Raw genomic sequence first — 19375 nt, forward strand, 5'->3', positions numbered from 1 at the left:
GGGGAAGCTCCACCCTACTTTAAGAAAAACCTTGTGTGGTACATACCAGGCAGAACTCTATGCTCCAGCACAGCCAAACTCATAAAGGTTGTTCCCTCCAAACTTGCCAAGTAAGTGAGGGGGGGGGGGGGACAGGCTTTTTTCAGAGACACAGCTCTTCATTGGAACTGCTTGCCACCTGAATTGAAAACAGCACCCTCACTCCCCATCTTCAGAAAGCAACTTAAAACTTGGTTTTAAGTTCCCCACAATGCTGGAACTGCAACTCTCAATCAGGGGATTTACCACATATGCTCATATTGTGTACTATGTTAGAAAACTTCTGGAATAAAGTCTTCAATTACATTACTCAGACACTCAACATTTCACCGGTTAAAGAACTATCATACATACTGGCTGGTTTTCTTGACACAGACCTGTCGGGGGAGGATGACCGCATTATGCTTGACTTATTGCTAACAATGGCGTGTAAAATAGTGCTGTGTAACTGGAAGAGTTTTGAGAAAATCTCATTGAAGAAATGGCTAGAATGGCTAACTTTTTTAAGGGGTGCGGATAATATCGCCTTAAATGCTTCCCCTTGGAAACCTAGGCACAGGAAGATATGGAAAGCACTTGACTCTGCATCTAAGGTCTTTAAATCCCCATGATTTACCAACCTCAGAAATAGATATAGTCCGCTTAACCGTGGTCCCCTCACCACATAAACCCAAACGACCAGGATTGTGTGATGGCTCCTTACCAGAATAAGGTAAATTTCATAAAACTCCCATCACCAGTCCATAAGTATGCTAACTCATAAGCAGGCCCTTTGACCCGAGCGTAATCTTACTTTCCTAGTCTTACTCTTCTCCTATTCTTACTCTCTCCTACTTTCTCCTTTACTATCCTTATCTTTTCAGTTAGTAGTAATAGTATTAGTATTATTGTTTCTTCTCTCTTGACTTTCCCCATGCTGAAAAGAGGATAAAGATATTTAACAGAACTACCTACGCTAGGATGCACACATGTCTCTTTCTTCTTTAACAAGGTCTGGCTGAATACAATTGGACTACGAATCATCGCTCACTACGTAAACATATGTGACCTATTGTACACTAGTATGCAACTGTTAAGCCAATACGAGTTCCCATACCAGGCTATGTACTCTGTAACTGATGGTCCCAACGTGACATTAACTCTATGCCTAGCTCACCTTGCAATATTTGTACCTCCGCCAGATCGGTTAGCCAATTTATTTAACCGACAGCATTGTAATACTTGTAAAACTATTCATATATCTTTGTCCAAGGTGCATTGATGGAATCCTGTACTTCTACCCCTTTGTTCTGTATCTTTTATTTATTTTGTGTCTGAAAAAAACAATCAAGCTTTTAAAATCAAAAAATTGTTTTTTTAACCAGTGATCTTGTATAATACTTCCCAGGACATTGTTGGCTCCTCTCTGTTCTGCATAGCACCAGGACGCCTCCGGGCATTCGTGCGCTTTATAAGTTGTATCATTCATTCATTCCCATTTTTCAAAAAGTGAGCAGCGTGGATCCTGCTTAGCGTTGCCCAAAAACCCTGTAACATTCAACATATTGGAAACTGTTTACTTCTTGAAGTAAAAGTTGTATATGAGAAAAATAGCCTTGGCCAACATGCCATGGGGATTCCAATATGGACTTGAAACTGTGAGTACTCTCTGACACTATCACTTAGACCGCAAGGACGGTTTAAACTTCAAGAATGGATGTGGGAATGCATCCCTAAGGATAAGATTTCAAATACCATAGTAAGAGTACAGTCAATAAGAAGAAAACACTGACTCGAAAGGGGATTTCGAGATCAGTAATTTGGAAGAATCAATGAAGGCATATCAAATGAATAAGTCAAAATACAGAAGACCGAAATATAGCTTAGTTCAATATCACTCATACAATGGAGGAAGTCAGTTATCACAAAGGCTATCACAAACTGAAATAAAAGGCAGCAATGAGTAAAAATCTGAGAAATAGCCTAAGTCCCTAATGTGCAGCAAAGTGACAGAGATTCGGACAGCATGCTTAGTGGAGACTAAAAAGATCTTGCTCACCCAAAAATTCAGGGGTCTTCTGTAATGCCTTTCACCATTGAAAGCAATGACAATTTGTATGGTCAGCATTCGATGAGCACATGTATTTATCATTTAACAAATCACAGAACATGTTTCTAAAATGCCATATAAACCCACTGCGTCAAAACCAGCCCAGTACATTAAATTGATACTCCCCTTCTAACCTAATGTCATCGGAGGTAACTGAACAAATATGTTACAATAAACAGTGGAAGCTCTAGATGTTCAGTATACGTTGTGTAAACCAGAAGAGCCTTCAATGTTTCAAAGCTTCTTCAGAGTTCTTCAAGAACACTATTTCACTACAAAATAAACAGTGCACATCTTACGGCATGCGGTGTCCAATTGAGGGAAATAAACACAATGGCTGTTGTGAGACACCTCGGCCATCTTTTTAAAGATGGGTCATGGCCTAGTTAAGCATGGGCCAGAAGATCCACTTCGAAACATCTCAGTATTTTTGTTTCTATTTAATTTGATTCATATTATTACGCACACAGGATTATAATCATGAAATCGCTCCAGCGAAGTCATCCAGCAATCCTTAATCCTTTTTCTGCAAACCCAAAAGCCCACTGACAAAGGTGGAAAAGATTAGAACTATCAAGCCATCGTGTACTTCTGTAACATATGTGATAGTACCGATTAGCCTCTTTGTAGTATTTTTATGTGATATTTGGCCTTCTTAGCAGTTGTGTGGATCTTTCTGACAGGCTAAAAGAAAGTCTTACTGTTGCAGTCCATTATAAAGCTGTAAGTGATTCATTTAACTAGAATAGGACTCCGCGATCTTCTGAGGCTTGCAGGTTAGCTCCCCCCAGGAACATCTCTAAATCTAAAGGGGGTAGAGCGTTTACTGTTCTTCTCCCGCAGATTTGGAATGATCTGCCGGAGTACCTACGCAGGGAACCGGCTCTGCCCATCTTTGGGAAGCGTTTAAAAACTCTCCTCTTTAGAGAGGCGTTAACCGCGTAACCTTTCTGCCTCCGCCGCTGCTATCCTATTTCTGCCCTAGTGACTCACTCACTCTTCTCTAGAAGCCCTTAGAGACCTGTAGGTGATTTGCGCTATATAAAAGTCATATAACATAACAATACACCAGGGTTGCATAGCGGTACCCGTTTAATTTTTATTTGTATTTAAATATGATACATGGGCACCTGCCTCTGATATACTTGTAGAATTGTGAGTGTTCTGGTCACATATAAAAAAGAAATAACATAGCTCCTAAACTGTAATAAGTCATTGCTGTTCAACTGTGATGTCATAATGCCTGCAGCCAGATTGAAATGCAGGTCACAGAACATTTTTAGTGCTGCAATTTAAATAACGAGAACAAGTATCACGTGACTTAATAGCACAGTCTGTCATTGTCAGGTGGAGCCGAAGGTACCATTGTAAACGTCCCTGCGGGGGTGTGGTGGGAAGGGGGAAGTTTGATGATCACTTTCTAATCCTTGCCGAAGATGCTTGCCATGCTATGAAAAGTGGGTGAACCACCCTGTTTTGATGACGAATTTGAAGAATTGACTTTCGAAAGCTCACTACATAAATGCATATTCAATTATTTCCGGTGTCTCAATAGATCGCGCATTTTGTTTTCACGTCTTGGCCTGCATCACATGGTTAGTCAACACTTGCTCTGTTTTTGTCCTTGCTGTAATTTCAGTTGAGCAATGCGTGCGTCTAAAAATAGGTACTTGCTCCAGCAGCTGTTGACATTTGTTGAATTAATGAAGTACCTTCCTCGTTTTTATGAAAATATTAGTACATCAAATTCTTTACATGTGCGTGTTTTTCTCACTTGTTTGCCACATGAACGTATGTCGCTTCCTGAATGTTATCATTTAATAATATTAACACTGCATGTGTGGATCAAAACTCTGTCCTTTTTTTGTCCTGGCCAAAGACCCCTTTTGTATGGCTATGTCCCCTGGATAGGTAGCATGCCATCCAAAATATATTTCTCATCCTTAAATTCCAGTGTAATAATATTTTGCTTAACAAGTTTATTGATGCACATTTTTGAACCACTGAACTATATTTTTGGGTTCCTCGGACTTGCACCCTTAGTTGCTTAACAGGAAATAAGATGGTGATTCAACTATAGTATTCAACGTCTATCAGCTTTTAAAACGCCGATTGAGTGCAAATGCAGTACTGGCGGGACTCCCAAGTAATGGAGGGGTTTTATTTGAACCCTTGCACAGTGACTTTAAAAAGTCTGGAAAGTGAGTCACCTAAAACAGAGTTGGATGGGTGCACAAAATAACTAAGGTAAGACATGTAAAATTAATAATACATATTTATTGAGAAACACATGTTTTTTTCCCACACTGTGAGAAAGTGTCCTCTTTCTGCATGGTTGCCCCCACTTTTTGCTGAATTGCTGATGTGCTTTGACTGAGTATGCCCTGGGCTCCTGCTAATCGGGTTCACAGGGCCTTTGTTCTTTCCCTAAACCTGCATTGAAGCCTAAACCCAATTGGCATCTCTGGCCACAGGTCAGCCCCAGGTAAATGGTACCACAGGTACCCAGGGCACTGTGACCAGAGAAGGCCTGTAAGAGCTGCAGCACTTATTGTGCCACCCTTAGAGGTCCTGTACCTCTACACTCAGACACTGCCTTTGCAGGCTGCGTGTTTTGGTGCAAAACAAAGTAAAGAGTCAAAATGGCACACGTCTCTGTGTGCCATGCCTACAACCCACTGCCCTAGCATAGGTCAGTCACCCCTCTAGCTGGGTGCACTATACCAGTGGTGAGGGTACAGGTGCATGAGCCCTGTACCCCTACAATGTCTTAAGTCCATTCTCAGACATTGTAAGTGCAGTGCTGCCATTAAGAGTATATGGTGCTAGGAGTTAGTCATTGCGAACTCCACAGCACCATAATGGCTACACTGTAAACTGAGACGTTTGGTATCAAACTTCTCAGCACATTAAACCCACACTGATGCCGGTGTGGGATTTAATGAAAAATGCACACAGAGGGCATCTTAGAGATGCCCCCTGAAAACTAACCTACCACTAGTGTCCAGGCTGAGTGGCTGCTTTCAGCTGCCACCACCAGACATGTTTCTGGACCCCTGGGTCGAGAGCCTGCTGCTTTTGGGGGCCTGAAACAATGCACATCCTGGGACGAGGTGCCAAGCCTCCTCCCCCCAGGATGGGCAGGGTTCACGAAGGGGAAGCTTCAAAGGCTTGCCGCCTTTGTGAGCTTCTCCAGGTCACTTGCTGCTCTCAGCGACTGGTCCCCACTGGTTCTGACCCCCACTTTGAGCTCGAGAACCGGCGGGTAAAACAAGTGAGGAAGAGAGGTGTGCCCACCTCTGCCAACTCCAACATCAGGTGAGTGAGGCGAGGTGAAGCACAGCTCTCAGTCCATGCCATCTTGAAGATGGGGGGACTCAGCCAACCAAGGACAGGCTCATGCCCCCCTCCCACTGGAGGGTGGCATAATGGGGTGTCCCCCCCCCCGTCCCCCCCCCATGGAAGGGACCCATTGGTCCCTGCCTTTTACCTACCTGTAACGCCCCTAAATCTAGTATTTAGGGGCACCCCTGAAACTTGCTTCTGCAGACAACAAGAAAGTACAAAAAGAAGGACCGAACAGCTGTGCAGCAGCTAACAAGAGGAAGACGCCCACTGACTTGGCCCCAGCCCTACCGGCCTGTCTCCCCTTCAAACCTGCTCCTGCGAAATCCCGTTGTGTCCTGCAACCAGCAACCTCGAAAACCCCCGAGGACCTGCCTTCCTTCATCCACAAAGACTGTCTCCCGTGATCACCGGATTTGTTCATCTGCAACCTATGGCCTTGGCCGGAAACCGCAAATCGGCACCACTCTGCACCCACCGTCTTCGGTCCAAGCTCGAGTGGGCAAACACCACAAGGATGTCACCCTGGCGATCCTGACCCGAGATCCGGCGACCCCTGACCTACCTCAAGCCGACGGCTTCAGTCTAAATCCAGAAGGCCCCCCTAACCGCGACCAGTAGCTGGTAAGAAGATACAACTCCAAAAGGAACCCCTGCACACGACGCCCCCACAGCCTTGTGTGCTCAAACCGATGGTGCCTAACCAACCCCTAACTTGAAATGAAATGAAAAAGAATTTTATAGAGAGCAAAACATTCACCCAAAGGTATCATGGCGCTAGCTCAGCAGGAGACCAATAAGAACGATAGATACAATTCAAAGATTGAACAGCCATGTCTTTAAAGCCTTTCTGAATGGTAACAGTTGCTTCTCCTTCTTAATCTGCACCGGCAGTGAATTCCAAAGCCGGGTCGTACTGACCAAAAAGGTCCTTCCACCCCAAGCACACTTTTTAAACCTGGGAACTACCAGGTTGTGAGAATGTGCTGAGCGGAAGTGGCGGGCAGGCGCAAAGGGCTGCAGGTTCTTTTTAAGAAATGCAGCCCCGTATCGTGTGTTGCTTTGAATGCAATGCAGAGCGCCTTAAATTCTATCCGCCTTTTTACTGGCAACCAGTGCAGCTTTTTGAGCTCTGTGGAGACAGATGAATATTTGGGTAAGTTTGGCAGTAGACGCTCTGCGGCGTTTTGCACCATCTGCAACTTGTTGAGGCATTTTTTGCAGAGGTTCATAAAGAACCTGTTACAATAGTCTGCTCTAGACAGAACAAGGGCAGACACCACCAATTTCTTCAAGTCAGCTGGAATGAATGGGAGAATCCTTCTTAGTATTTTCAAAGTATGGAAGGAGACAGAAGTGACCTGATTGCATGGCCTTCAAAAGAAAGCATAGAGTAAAATGTCACCCCCATGTTTTTTACCTTCTCTTTTGGGTAGGGAAGCGGGCCAAACTCTGGAGGCCAAAACGTGAGGTTCCAGAAATGAGTGTTTTTGCCAAAAAGTAGGACTTCAGTCTTGCTAGCATTAAGCTTCAGACAGCGGACAACCAGTCCCCCACCTGGCGAAGACCTGTGTGGAACTGGGCCGCCTTTTCTTCTGGAGAGCCTGTCACTGAGACCACAATCTGGGTGTCATCTGCATACGAAATAGCAGAGAAACACAAAGATCTGATTAGCCTTGCCAGTGGGGCAACGTAGACATTAAAAAGGGTAGGGCTCAACGACGAGCCCTGTGGCAACCCACATGGCAGTGTGAAATGCAGCAACTTGTGCTCTGCAAGAGCCGCAAACTGTTGCCGCCCTGACAGAAAAGATTTTAGCAGATCAAGCGCTCTTCCTCTAATACCAACACCTTCCAGCGCTTGCAGTAATGTCTGATGATTAACCGTGTCAAATGCTGCAGCGAGGTCAAGCAGCATAAGTGAGAAATTGGGTTGTGGATTTTGGGTGGGGGGGGGCTGAAACCCTACTCATGTAACAGTCACAATCCTTGTCTAGGTGAACTACAAAAAAAATCACTAAATTAACCTGTGCTAAACCCTCTGGTAGATTGGCACTCAAGCACATTTATGCAGCACTCAAACAGTAATAAAGTGAAAAAACAACAAGAAAAATCCCACACCAATTTAAAAAAACATATTAGAAACTGAGATATGCAATTTCAAATATTTGAGGTAAGTATAGGGCCTAATAGCACAACGGCCCATTCACGGCTATTTGGTCGTGCAAGACAGGGTGTAAGTCACAGGTTCATGCCAACCGCGATTGAGTGTAGGTGGGATATGGGGACCAGGTTAGTCCCACAGAAAAAGGTACTGACTAAAGACCAGCACAGAAAGTTCTGGTCATGGTGGAGGAGGATGTGAGGAGCAGGGAGAGCGTCGTGGATGGTTATTACTGTTGCACGAAGAACAAGCCGGGTGTCGCAGAGGACATCACTGTAGTGTGAAGATCCTGTTAGGTATTGCGGACAGCCTTTGCTGGAGCTTCATGTTTCCATTCGCCGCTGGCGGTCGCTGTAACTCAAGGAGTCGGGTTCACACAAACTACATGATTGCAAGATTTTGCCGCAAACAGGACTATTCACAGTCGCGAACAGCTCCACATTTCAGGACTTCTCCTTTTCTTGAAGGAGCTCACCTGATGCCACGTCAATGGTCCAGACCTGGGAGGGCACTCCTTGGAGATCAGGGACTCACTCCAGGAGATGCCAGCAGGGATCAGGCAGGTCCAGTGCAGCAGGTCAGAGGGCAGTGGCAGGGAGTCCACTGGAGCATGTTGTGTCCCTGTAGCTCAGAAAAGGAGGGCAGACAACTTAGCTTGTGAGTCACTTCAGCCTGGGATGAAGGGTGCAGGCCCAGTTTTCCTTTTTAGCAAGTAGGGTATGCCTCTAGCAGCAGGACATCGTTCTTCTGTAGTATCCATAGGTCCAGGAGTGTACTGAAGAGTGGGACTGAGGGTCCCCTCTCAAAGCTTTGCCTACACAGTGCATTCTCCGCCTCTGCGAGACATTTTGTTTACATACAGTAGACTTGCAGCCTGTCCATAGCTTACCATTTAAGGATGGAGCGGAAAGCAGGGTCAAAAAATGTATTTCACCTTTATAATTTCATCATCATCCTCATCTACTGGGCCCATAACATCTTAATTTACAGCCTTTGCAAATTTACCATCTTACTAATAATCAAACTTGGTCCTCCAATTGATCTTTTTGTTGAGCTAACAGAGACTTGGATATTTAGAGAACGTGAGGCAATTCCTTATGAGGACCTGGAATAAAGAAAAGCCAATTACATGCCTATTTCATCACTATTACACTGTTTAACCAAAAATTCCATAAACCTTAGACAAGAAAGTTTACTGCAAGAATGACTCCAATACGATAAATGATTTCCATGAGCAACCTTATTTAAAACCTCAATTTGAACAGTCCGACATGAAATCGCATTTTCATAATCACATTTAATATCAGTAAATTAGTGCATTTAACCACACAATATCCTACAGATGCAATAAGTACATTTGCTGGTTGCCTTGGAAAGGAATGAGAGAGAAACATGGGAAAACAGACAGGGGTCAGTCAACCCTTCAGCCGAAGGGTTATTTCCTGTACACTTTACCAGCAGGTTAAGTACAGGTTCCAGATCAGTTAGGAAAGTTCAGTTAAATGGTTTGGCATTAAAGGGAAATCAAAGTTCAGTCCGACAGCATGCATGACTCCTCCTCCAAGGGGCAATTCTACATCCAAAAGTTTACGGTTTACGTCCACAAAGTATCTTTTCCATCACCCCATATGATTTCCTTTGGCTGTCCACAGTGGGCTGCTCATGGTGTGATCAATACCTCACTAAGAAATCCGTCAGCATTAAATAATCCTTTTGTAAATTCATCCATTCCAATTATTCTACATTTCCATCCTTTCCTCTGAAGTAAGAAACTTCGCTTAACTCTCAGTCTATCTGTTTTCAGGCTCTCTCTCTGGTTTTGCAATAATATTGATAGATTTCTGTCAAACATGTTGCTGAATCAAAAGTGAGCCCATTGTTAATAAGATGCAGAAAGGAAACTTCATGAAAAGTTCTCACAGCATCTAATGTGACTACTTCAGCTAGATTGTGCCTTTCGAGCAAGGAAAGAAAAGCATCTGAGGCCTACATGAAAATTCGCTGAATCATTACCATGTTATGATTAATATAAAACACATATTAATATAAGTATTTTGATTTTATTAATTCATTCAATCATTCTTCTTCTTGAAAGATTACATGTCGATATTAGGCACTACTAATCTATAAGTGCTTGTGGTTTCAGTCCATATCCCATATCCTCGTCCATGTAGCTTTCCTCTTTTCCACCCCTTCCATGTTGCTTCTTTTCCCGCCCGCCCGCCCACCCTGCCCAACAATGTAAGCAAATCAGCTCATCTATGACAGTGAATATGTCCATGGTTGTGGGACAGAATATGCATATCCTTGTACTGTAAAGTTTGACTGTCATTCTCTGTCCCTTCCAAATAAAGCACGCTGCAGCATTATTTCTTGCCCCCAAAATATAATTTACAGAGTAAAACATTGTTTCTGCTGCGTTTTTGTCCTTTGTACAAAATACAGCGCTCACCTGTGCAGTGCCTCCTTGAAATATCACCTACACCCATGAGTGACTTCTCTTCAGAGATTTAGCACCCCATAGAATTTGAACTGATGCTCTGATGTTGGCCTCTACGGCATTGTACTCTTTACCACTCTACTCTACCACTGCACTGTAAGCCACTCTAATTTACAACACTGCACTCCATGCCACTCTACTGTACGCTGTAGTACTCTAATCTTCTCCACTGCACTCTATGGCACTCTACATCACACTACACAACTCTACTTGCTGAATTTGCAAAAACGAGTAATCAGGAGGAGATCTATTACTCTAGAGGGCAAGGCCTGCAACAGTCTGTTGATACCACAGTGAGAGAAGAGAATGTGGTAAATGAGGAGAATGTAGTAAATTAAGCTATATTTTCATCTTTTCAACCTGCGTCAGAGGAAGAAATGAAAAAATATCTTTTGAGTACTAATCAGGACCCCTCTTTGAACCCTGCCACCCAAAAAATATCCATCTGACTACACAAACAATTTCAGGGCCTCTGACATCTATCATAAACTAGTCCACCGTGACTGGTTGCTTTCCTAAGCCATGGAAAGAACCACCAGTTAGACCGCCCTTAAAGAAATATGAATTTGGATTAGGACAAATTAAACTACCAGCCTATATCCCTGCTTCCTGCAAAAATTCTAGAGAAGCATTTGATGTGTGGCTGATGACATTCATAGAGTGCCATGAGTTACTGGACCCTTCAAACTTCGGGTTTCGTAGTGACCATAGTACAGAAACCACCTTGGTCTCAGTGGTAGATACCATCAGATCGCTGATTGATGCAGATCAGGCTGCAGCATTGATCTTGTTAGATTTGCAGCCTTTAACACGGGTCCCCGGCCTTACTCACGTCCTGTTTAGCTCAACTGAGCTTTAAAGGCGCACTGCCTTGAATCTTCTAAGGACCTACACCAAGTGGCCCTCCATGATACCTGCTAGTAATAGGTCAATTTTCCCTATTAATATTATACACCATTTTGACCTGCTATTAAACACATACAACTTCCAGACAACCTTGGTCACACAATGGCGAACCACTCCCTTCCACAACGCAGCCTCTAGACCGGCCAGGACCAAGAACTTTGCATCCGATAATGACATCCAAGCCCTACTCCTCACATACAGGACTGCACACCATTATCTTCCACATAGCCTAAATCCCATTTTGATAATTATCTCGAACCCACATGGAGAACAGAGACTAAACTCCAGTAAGGAAAACCAGGCCAACCTCAAACCAGTACCCATCACAGAGAAAACCTCAACAAACACCAAACCTCACCAGAAGTGCATGCTCCTAAATTGCAGATCAACCATGAAACACCATCCGACATAGCCAACTTTACCCTCACGCATGTTCTTGACCTAGTCCTTCTAACTGAAACATGGCTTGATTCTGTTCCAATCCTAAACATTTTAATGCCTCCAAGCTATGGCATTATAAGAGCAGACAGACCAAAAAGATCTGTGGTTGGCATAGCCTGTATACGCCGCATTAACCTTACGGTGAATCAGTCACAAAACCTTGACCTTGCCACATGTAAATACCTATGTATAAACATTGTGAGCAACAACAGCCCCCTATGTAAATTACATGTGATGTACCACCCTCAAGGCAACAACCCTGCATTCAATGAACAGATCATGGAAATCATCTATTCCAACGAGGGGCAACACAGCTACCAAATCTTCCTCGGAGACTTGAACCTTCATTGGAACGGCCACAATGACCCCACAGTTAATAGCCTAAAAACCTTCATAACTGACCTCCATCTGCTCCAAATTTGCAACAGCCAACGCACAACCTGGGTGCAACACTGGATTTTGTCATTGCTAGGACAAACTCCATCCAACTTTAATCGATCGACCCATGTGATTGGACAGACCACCACTGCATCACCTTCCTTATCACCAAACCAACAAAGACACATAAACTTCAACTTAAGAAACCCAAACAATGGAAAATAAACACTTGCGACATTAACCTCAACAACTTGACATCCCTCAGCAGCAACGTACTAACGACGCCACCAGCGGACATGACAGATGTCCACAACCCCACAACCCACTATAATAACTCGATGCATAGCATTCTTGACGCAGTTGTGCCCTTTCAGCTGAAAAGACTGTCCTCTAAAGACTCCAAACCATGTTACAATGGGAGCCTTCACGAACAAAGACACAACCTCAGACTAGTGGAACGAGCATGAAGATCCTCACCGTCCCTTGAGCACCTTAAACTACTAAGATAAAGGAGGAGCAAATACAACAAACATATTGTAATACCAAAAGCAAATTTCTTCGAAGAATAACTAAACCATGCTAGAAATCGCCCAAGAAAACTGTTCGAAATTATCAAACATCAATCCTCTCAACAACCCAATGCCTCATCATTAGGTCCCAACTCGCAACTAAACTGCAACACATTTGCCTCCTACTTCCTTGAAAAATCTAATAAGATAGAGAATGAACTCCAAAGAGCAAAGGAACAACTCACATTTGTCACGTGGTTATTAGAAACATTGTTGACATCTTTAAGTTAGCATGAGCCCAGTAGCCATGATGCTGCTTTTGCGCATGACGCTGCATGTCTTTATTTTGCATGACTCTGTTTATGCCTTTATCATGAGAACTCTCTGCTGTGCTCATTCTCTGCCTGTTCCTGGAGGTTAGTCTGAACTTAGTGAGCAAGGTCGATAAACACTGACTCTTGTTATTCTGTTCTGGTCAGGCCCTAGCACTTAGACATAACATACCAATGCAGCCGTTTCTGCTGGAGAATCATACTTTGATATTATGAGGATGCATGTTTAAGTAACAGGCACTTTGAGAGGGACCTTTCCAGGGAGAAGAGCCATGTGCACCTATAATGTTGAAATACGATCTATGGAGTCTGCTGACAAAGCCCAGAGATCTTCTATTATATAATAATACTTCTGCTTACCAAAGGGAGAGTGGTTAGGCCTTATAGTCCTTTATCCACTGTCTTTATAAAATGATATCTCCCTTTGTGATATATGGCCTTGCTGCAATGCCAACTGTATTGATATTATGCATTTTGATGCTGGTGGTGGCTTGTATACTGCATTTTAGAGCACCGTAGTTAAAATAAATATTTTCAAATATTTTTGTGTTCTGTCAGATCTTTTTGTTGACATGTACGAGAATGTGAGCTAAAAGGTGTGTCTTGTTACCGCAATTCCTGAGAGATACTGGAGTGTTGTGTTCTGGAGTGTCTAATCATTGGTTTCTCCATTTGTGAGTAGGGGAGCGAGTGAGACCCTTTAGCTAGTCGATCGGGGTTCGTGGGCACTAAGGTGGTGGGAAGGCTTAGCCCCTATACACCAAGGTCCCATTTTCCTGTGCGTAGTTCTGTGTAACACATTGTTACCTCCACTTATCACCCATGCCACGGGCTGTAGAAACCCCTTACCAACACAGACTTACCCTAAAAAACAAAGCGTCTTGGAACACTTTAAAAACCTTTGACGAAAATGCCATCCTTAAGATCTTAACAGCACATAAACCATCAAATCACTTCTGCGACCCTCTTCCAGCCAACTTCTTCAGCAAGATCAAAACTTCTCTAATACCCCTCTGGACAAAGATAGTGAATGCCTCACTACTGCAAGGAACCCATCTGAACTGCCTAAAAGCAGGACAGGTAACCCCCATTCTAAAAAGACCTACAGCGGACCACAAAATCCCAGATAACTACTGTCCAATATCCACTAGCATCTACCTAGCAAAACTACTGGCGAAATGCGTCCATTCCCAACTATGCAGCCACATAGCTCAATTTCACCTCATTGACCAGTTCCAATCAGGCTTCCGGCAGATCCCTAGCGCTGAAACAGCCCTAACACACATTGTTGGAGATGCACTCAGAATACTAGATCAAAATGAATCTTGCCTCCTAATCCTCCTAGACCTATCCTCCGCCTTCGATACGGTCAAACATAAATCTCCTGGACTTACTTGAATACGGAATGGGTTTATCAGGGGCTGTCCTAAAGTGGTTTGCCTCTTTCTTAGACAATCAAACTCAAAGAATCAATATTAACCAATCGCAGTCACTTTGGGAGTCACTCAGTGTTCTTCTTTATCATTTACCCTCTTCAATTTATTCATGGAGCCCTTAACCGAAATTCTGAAGCTCTCCATTGTTCATTACCACATGCATGCGGATGATACCCAACTATACCTAAAAATATCATCCCCAGATGATATCTGCTTACTCAACACATCTCTGCAAAAAAACACAATTTGCTGATGAAAACCCACCTCAAACGTAACGCGCTCAAGACAGATTTTCTCCTAATTTCCCCACCACAAGGACAGGGTGAGATTGAAAATTGGATGAAACACTCAACAGCCTTCAACTGCAGACCACACATCATAGAATCAACAAGATCACTGGGAATAACATCCAACAAGAATCTCACCATGCAGGAATACATAAGCGCAGCGAGCCACCAGAGGAGCAAGCTTTCATATGAACATTCTTAAAAAACTTAAACCCTTCCTCACCACCGACCACCTCAAATCAGCCGTGCAAGCTCTAGTGATACCCAGAATAGACTATGGGAATACACCCTTATGTGATTTGCCGAGATCCAGACTGACTCCAATAGGAGCCTCCCTCAACGTGGCTGCAAGACTCGTCACCGGCTCCAAAAAGAACAATCTCATCACCCCGGATCTAAAGGAACTGCACTGGCTCCCTTATGAGGCAAGAAAACTGCAAAAAATACCTTGCATGACCCCACAAGCCCTGCACTTCAACGCACCAAAGTATGTAGCCAATATACTTGAATTATAAGGCGGTGGCAGACCTTCCAGAAGCACCATGCTAATGAAACCTCAAAAATTTCGGAAAAAGAATACATAAAACCGTACCTTCTTCAGACTAGTACCTAGTATTTGAAACCCACAGACCCCTCAATCATTTCCTTCAAAAAAAGGTCAAACTACTTTTAATGAACAAAATTCTACCCTGATCCCAATTCTTGAGCACGTTAGGTACTAATCAGATGCAGCCCACAACCAGGATCTGCGCTTGACTCGAAGTGCGAATGGCTAATGCACTCTTTAATACCTTCCGTATCTAAAACGAGCATGGACAACATTTATGTTTTCCTTTATCTACTTGTATATATGTTCCTAGTTTATCGCGCTTTCTAATTGATGTAACATTTCTAAAGAGCTCTGATAACCTTCCAGGATCTAGTCGGCACTATATAAAACCTTATAAATAAATAAATAAAATAAAAAGGTTATTCTTAACGGTCCGAACACTAAGTTTTTTGTGGTCGGATGAAATCTAACCTCTTTTCCCTTCCTTGTGGGGTACCACAGGGGTTCTCTCGAAGTCCCACACTGTTCAAATTCTGTGTTTCCTCCCAATCAAAGTTGATCTGATCCTTTGGTCTTCAGGTGCATTCTTAAACTGGTGATACTCAGATCATTGTGTCGATTACAAAGGATGGGCACTTAATAGCGATTAATTTTAATAACTGTATGAAGGCAATCTCCGCCTGGATGAGGGCTAAGTGCTTTAAGTTAAATGCTGATAAAACTGAGGTTATTATCTTTGGAGGTCAGCCGTCGGTCTGGAACACCAGCTGGTGGCCAGATGAGTTGGGAAGTCTGCCTCCTCCGGTTAGATCTACAACAAATCTTGGACATGGTACTTTCTTTTGATCTACAGCTGAGCCGGACAGTATCATCCTGTTTTTAATATGGTCAGAATATTGCTAAAAGGTTTTACTTGCATGCATCCCACAATCAGCACGCAAAACAGCAGTTTTGGCAGTGATCTCTTCGAGGATCGATTACGCAATGCACTCTATCTAAATATCAACAGGTATTACTTAAAGAAACTTCAAACTGCTCAGAATGCATTCTCAAGTATCAGTCAGTTATTGCAGAACTTGCAAAGCTGTTCTGACTTCCAATTAGCAAGCAAATCGGTTTTATGTATTATTTCATAAAGCCCCGTACTGCTCAGTACCTCGAAATTTTGGAAGGTAATGTGGGGAGGAATATCCTTCTCGGTGGCCATGGCTAAGCTTAGGAACACCCTTCCGTGCCACCTTACTAGCCTTGAGAATCATCTGGCCTTTAGAAAGTCCTTTAAACCCTGGCTTTTTCCCACAGACTTGATAATGCTTCCGCTTGGTCATATATGGTTGCTTTCCGGGCCCTAGCTTAGGTGCATCCTTTGCCTCTAGCGCCTTGACACCTTTTGGTCTTTATAAATGTGTCTCAGTCTTTCATTCAAATTTGTATTGATTTTGGAAGGTATTCAGGTTTTCTACCATAATCTGAAGGATTTTACATTGACAAACTTGACCAAATGTACAATATATCTTGATTTTAGACATTGTATGGATTTGGTATTTTAGTTCACCGTTGCAATCTATTAGGAAGGGTTATTTATTATGTGACCTTGTAATTCATTAGTTATTGTCCCAGTTTTGGGACTAAAATCAATAACAGAATTTTGATTTGGTACCTATTGAACAAGCTGAGATGACTATTTTCATAGAGGACTAATGGCGCATTGTTTATGTAATTTGATAAAAAATTAATGAAAACCAAACAAATTTATATGTGGATTCGATTCATAAATCTTCAGTTTACTAAATAATTACGTGATTTTGGTGGTAAAAATAAGAAAGTAATGGCAAGGGTGGTTTAAACTGGGACCCAGTGTTCCGAAATTCATGAGAAAAGATGACCAATGTTTGAGATTTTATAAACTCTTGCATTGCTTTTTGGATGATTGACAGGAAACCAACCTGTGAAGGTGTTTGCCTGGTTTTGACTATATTACAGAGCCTGCACTTGACCTACATGAAGTTGCCAGGCCCATAAGATACTAATGATCTTGACGGTCTGGCGCAAACACATGTTCTTACATATTTTTTTTAATTACTGTTACTCTCCTTCTGTCTTTGCAGGGCAGGAAAATCAGTTGGTTGCACTAATTCCATATAGTGATCAGAGGTTGCAGCCAAGGAGAACGTAAGTACTGTCAGAAATGTGAGCTACGTTTTAAACCTGAACTTGTGGTGGTGATGAGATTGGTGTTGTGTACAACCCCAGATTAAATTTGCTCTTGGTGCTTAGTGAACGCCCTGATTAAAGTCCTTGTAACTTCGATGGCCATTGATAAAAGGTAGACATGGCTGTGATGGGGCTCACATGAGATCCTTACAAGTTACAACAGACAACTGTAGTGGGTCGTAGCTTAATGTTGCCGGTTTTCCAATGCCTGTTTTTTCCGACAAATGGCTTCAATTTTGACTGCACATCTTAGACTTGGAGTATTATAGTCAAGTGCCTAACTTTGACTGTCCATGCAAATACATATTTTTTTCTCTGCTAATTCCTTCGGGCCCTGATGGGTGTATCCTGTTGTTTCTGCCATGCGTGCTTCATCACAAATACAAAACTCTCTACATCAGGATTAATGCAGGACTCAAAGAATCGCTACATTGCTGCAGAAGCACACTTTGAGTAACTTCATAAAGTTATTTTACTAACCACCTCTGAACCCAACCACTGTAGGATATACAGTGCCACAGCAACACTTACCCATCTGCTGAATAACCACCTGTCCAGCCATCAATGTCTTAGTGGTGTAGGAGCTTTCTGCTGCACATTGCTGGGCCTTGAGCCCATGGGCGCTGGGTCTTGAACCTGAGGGCAGAAGCCAGCGCAGCAAACTCTTTTCAAGGTTATTCTGATTTACGTTTTTCTCGGTTTCTTCTCTTTTTCCTATCCAAGTCATTAAGGGTGGCTTGTGTGTGATTTTATGTTTCTGAAATGGTTAAATGTATCCCCTTACAAGGGGCTCTCCTCATGTATCATTTCTTGTTGCATCTGTCTTTGTTCTATTTAATCGGGCCCAGTCTTAAATGCTTAATTTGCTACATATTTCTGCAATTTATATCCTCCCTCCCCTGCTACTAGTCCCTTGCCATATAACATCATGATGAATATTCATATTTACATCCTACTTGGAGATCAGAAAATAAGATGTACGGACCGCTGATGAGGCTCTCGGTGTGGACACTCTCGGTGTTATTCTTTGAAGCATTTTCCTGCACAATGGCATCCACCCAATCTGCATTCCCTGCCCACTCACGTCCATTGATACCCCCTTTACCCATTTCATTTGATTTCACTCTAAGGTTACCCCTTTCAACAGTAAAACCCTTCAAACAATCCATCATCCATATAACGATCGCTATGCTCATCCCACATAACAGGATCTTTTCTGATCTGCTTAAATCTCTCCATCGCTTGTCATTAATTTTAGAGGCAATCCCATAACCACATCTGAGTTTTGAGGTCTTTCATGTGTGTACACCTTTGCATATTGTGTACCTGTTCTGTGTATACTCCTTTTATCCCCCATCATTACCTATATTATCATGATCAACATTTCCCCCTAGATCCAGTTGCCATCTCCAGCATCATGCTACCTCTCGTAGCCACAGGTATCCCTAATTTAATATTCAGTTTTTTCATCCAAAATCCCATTGATCTTGACACACTATCATTTCTAGGATGGTATATCTCTTTGGCACTACCTGTTGTCCCCAGTACGTTTCTTAGTTTAATCCTTGAATCCAAATTCAGTCTTCATGAGGAGTAAACCATTTGTAATCCATTTATAATCTAATTATGATCAATTGAGTAAATTGAGTTCCCAAATGTTTTCCCTGTTTTTATTCTCATGAATTCATTATAAATATATCAAAGTGCTATCCAAATTTCTCGTCCGAAATATTGCAATTCAAAATCCCCAGTGCATTTCGGACCAATAGAGGTCCTTCGTCCAGGGGTCTGCAGTTAACAAGGTTGACTTTGAAGTGTCTCAGACCCTATATTTACTCCTCTGTAACGCCACTAGTGCCATTCCTGCCCTTCTACTTATTTTCCAAATATCTGTGCTCTTTTAGATACAGTTGGCTGTAATTCATTTAGGGGTAGACATTGCTTCCCCCCATATTGATTCTTGCAAGCTGACTAACGGATTAAATGCGGAGCTTTTGAAAAGTAAATAGGCATTTCTTTTTTGCTAGATTTATTGGATGGTTATTTGTTGCCTTTATATGTCACTATTTATAACTCAGTTCAGTCTCTAGTTTCCAGTATGTATATGTATATATATATAAAATTCACTGAAAAAACCATAGGTTTCACACATGTTATAGTTAGCGGAAATTTTACTGATAAAAAAC

At 42.6% G+C, this 19375-nt stretch overlaps 1 protein-coding gene across 2 annotated transcripts in view; it reads left to right on the forward strand.

Annotated features, from left to right (window-relative positions):
* The window catches only part of TMEM106B (transmembrane protein 106B), a 121586-nt gene that overhangs the window by 34464 nt on the left and 67747 nt on the right, over nucleotides 1–19375 (forward strand). For both annotated transcript variants that reach the window (XM_085630783.1, XM_085630782.1), the window contains exon 3: nucleotides 17084–17147. In XM_085630783.1, the coding sequence (XP_085486909.1) occupies nucleotides 17084–17147 (64 nt within the window). The remainder of the gene's footprint in view (nucleotides 1–17083; nucleotides 17148–19375) is intronic.

This window comes from Triturus cristatus, chromosome 10, assembly GCF_964204655.1.
Source record: "Triturus cristatus chromosome 10, aTriCri1.1, whole genome shotgun sequence".
In the NCBI taxonomy this organism is placed as follows: Eukaryota; Metazoa; Chordata; class Amphibia; order Caudata; family Salamandridae; genus Triturus; species Triturus cristatus.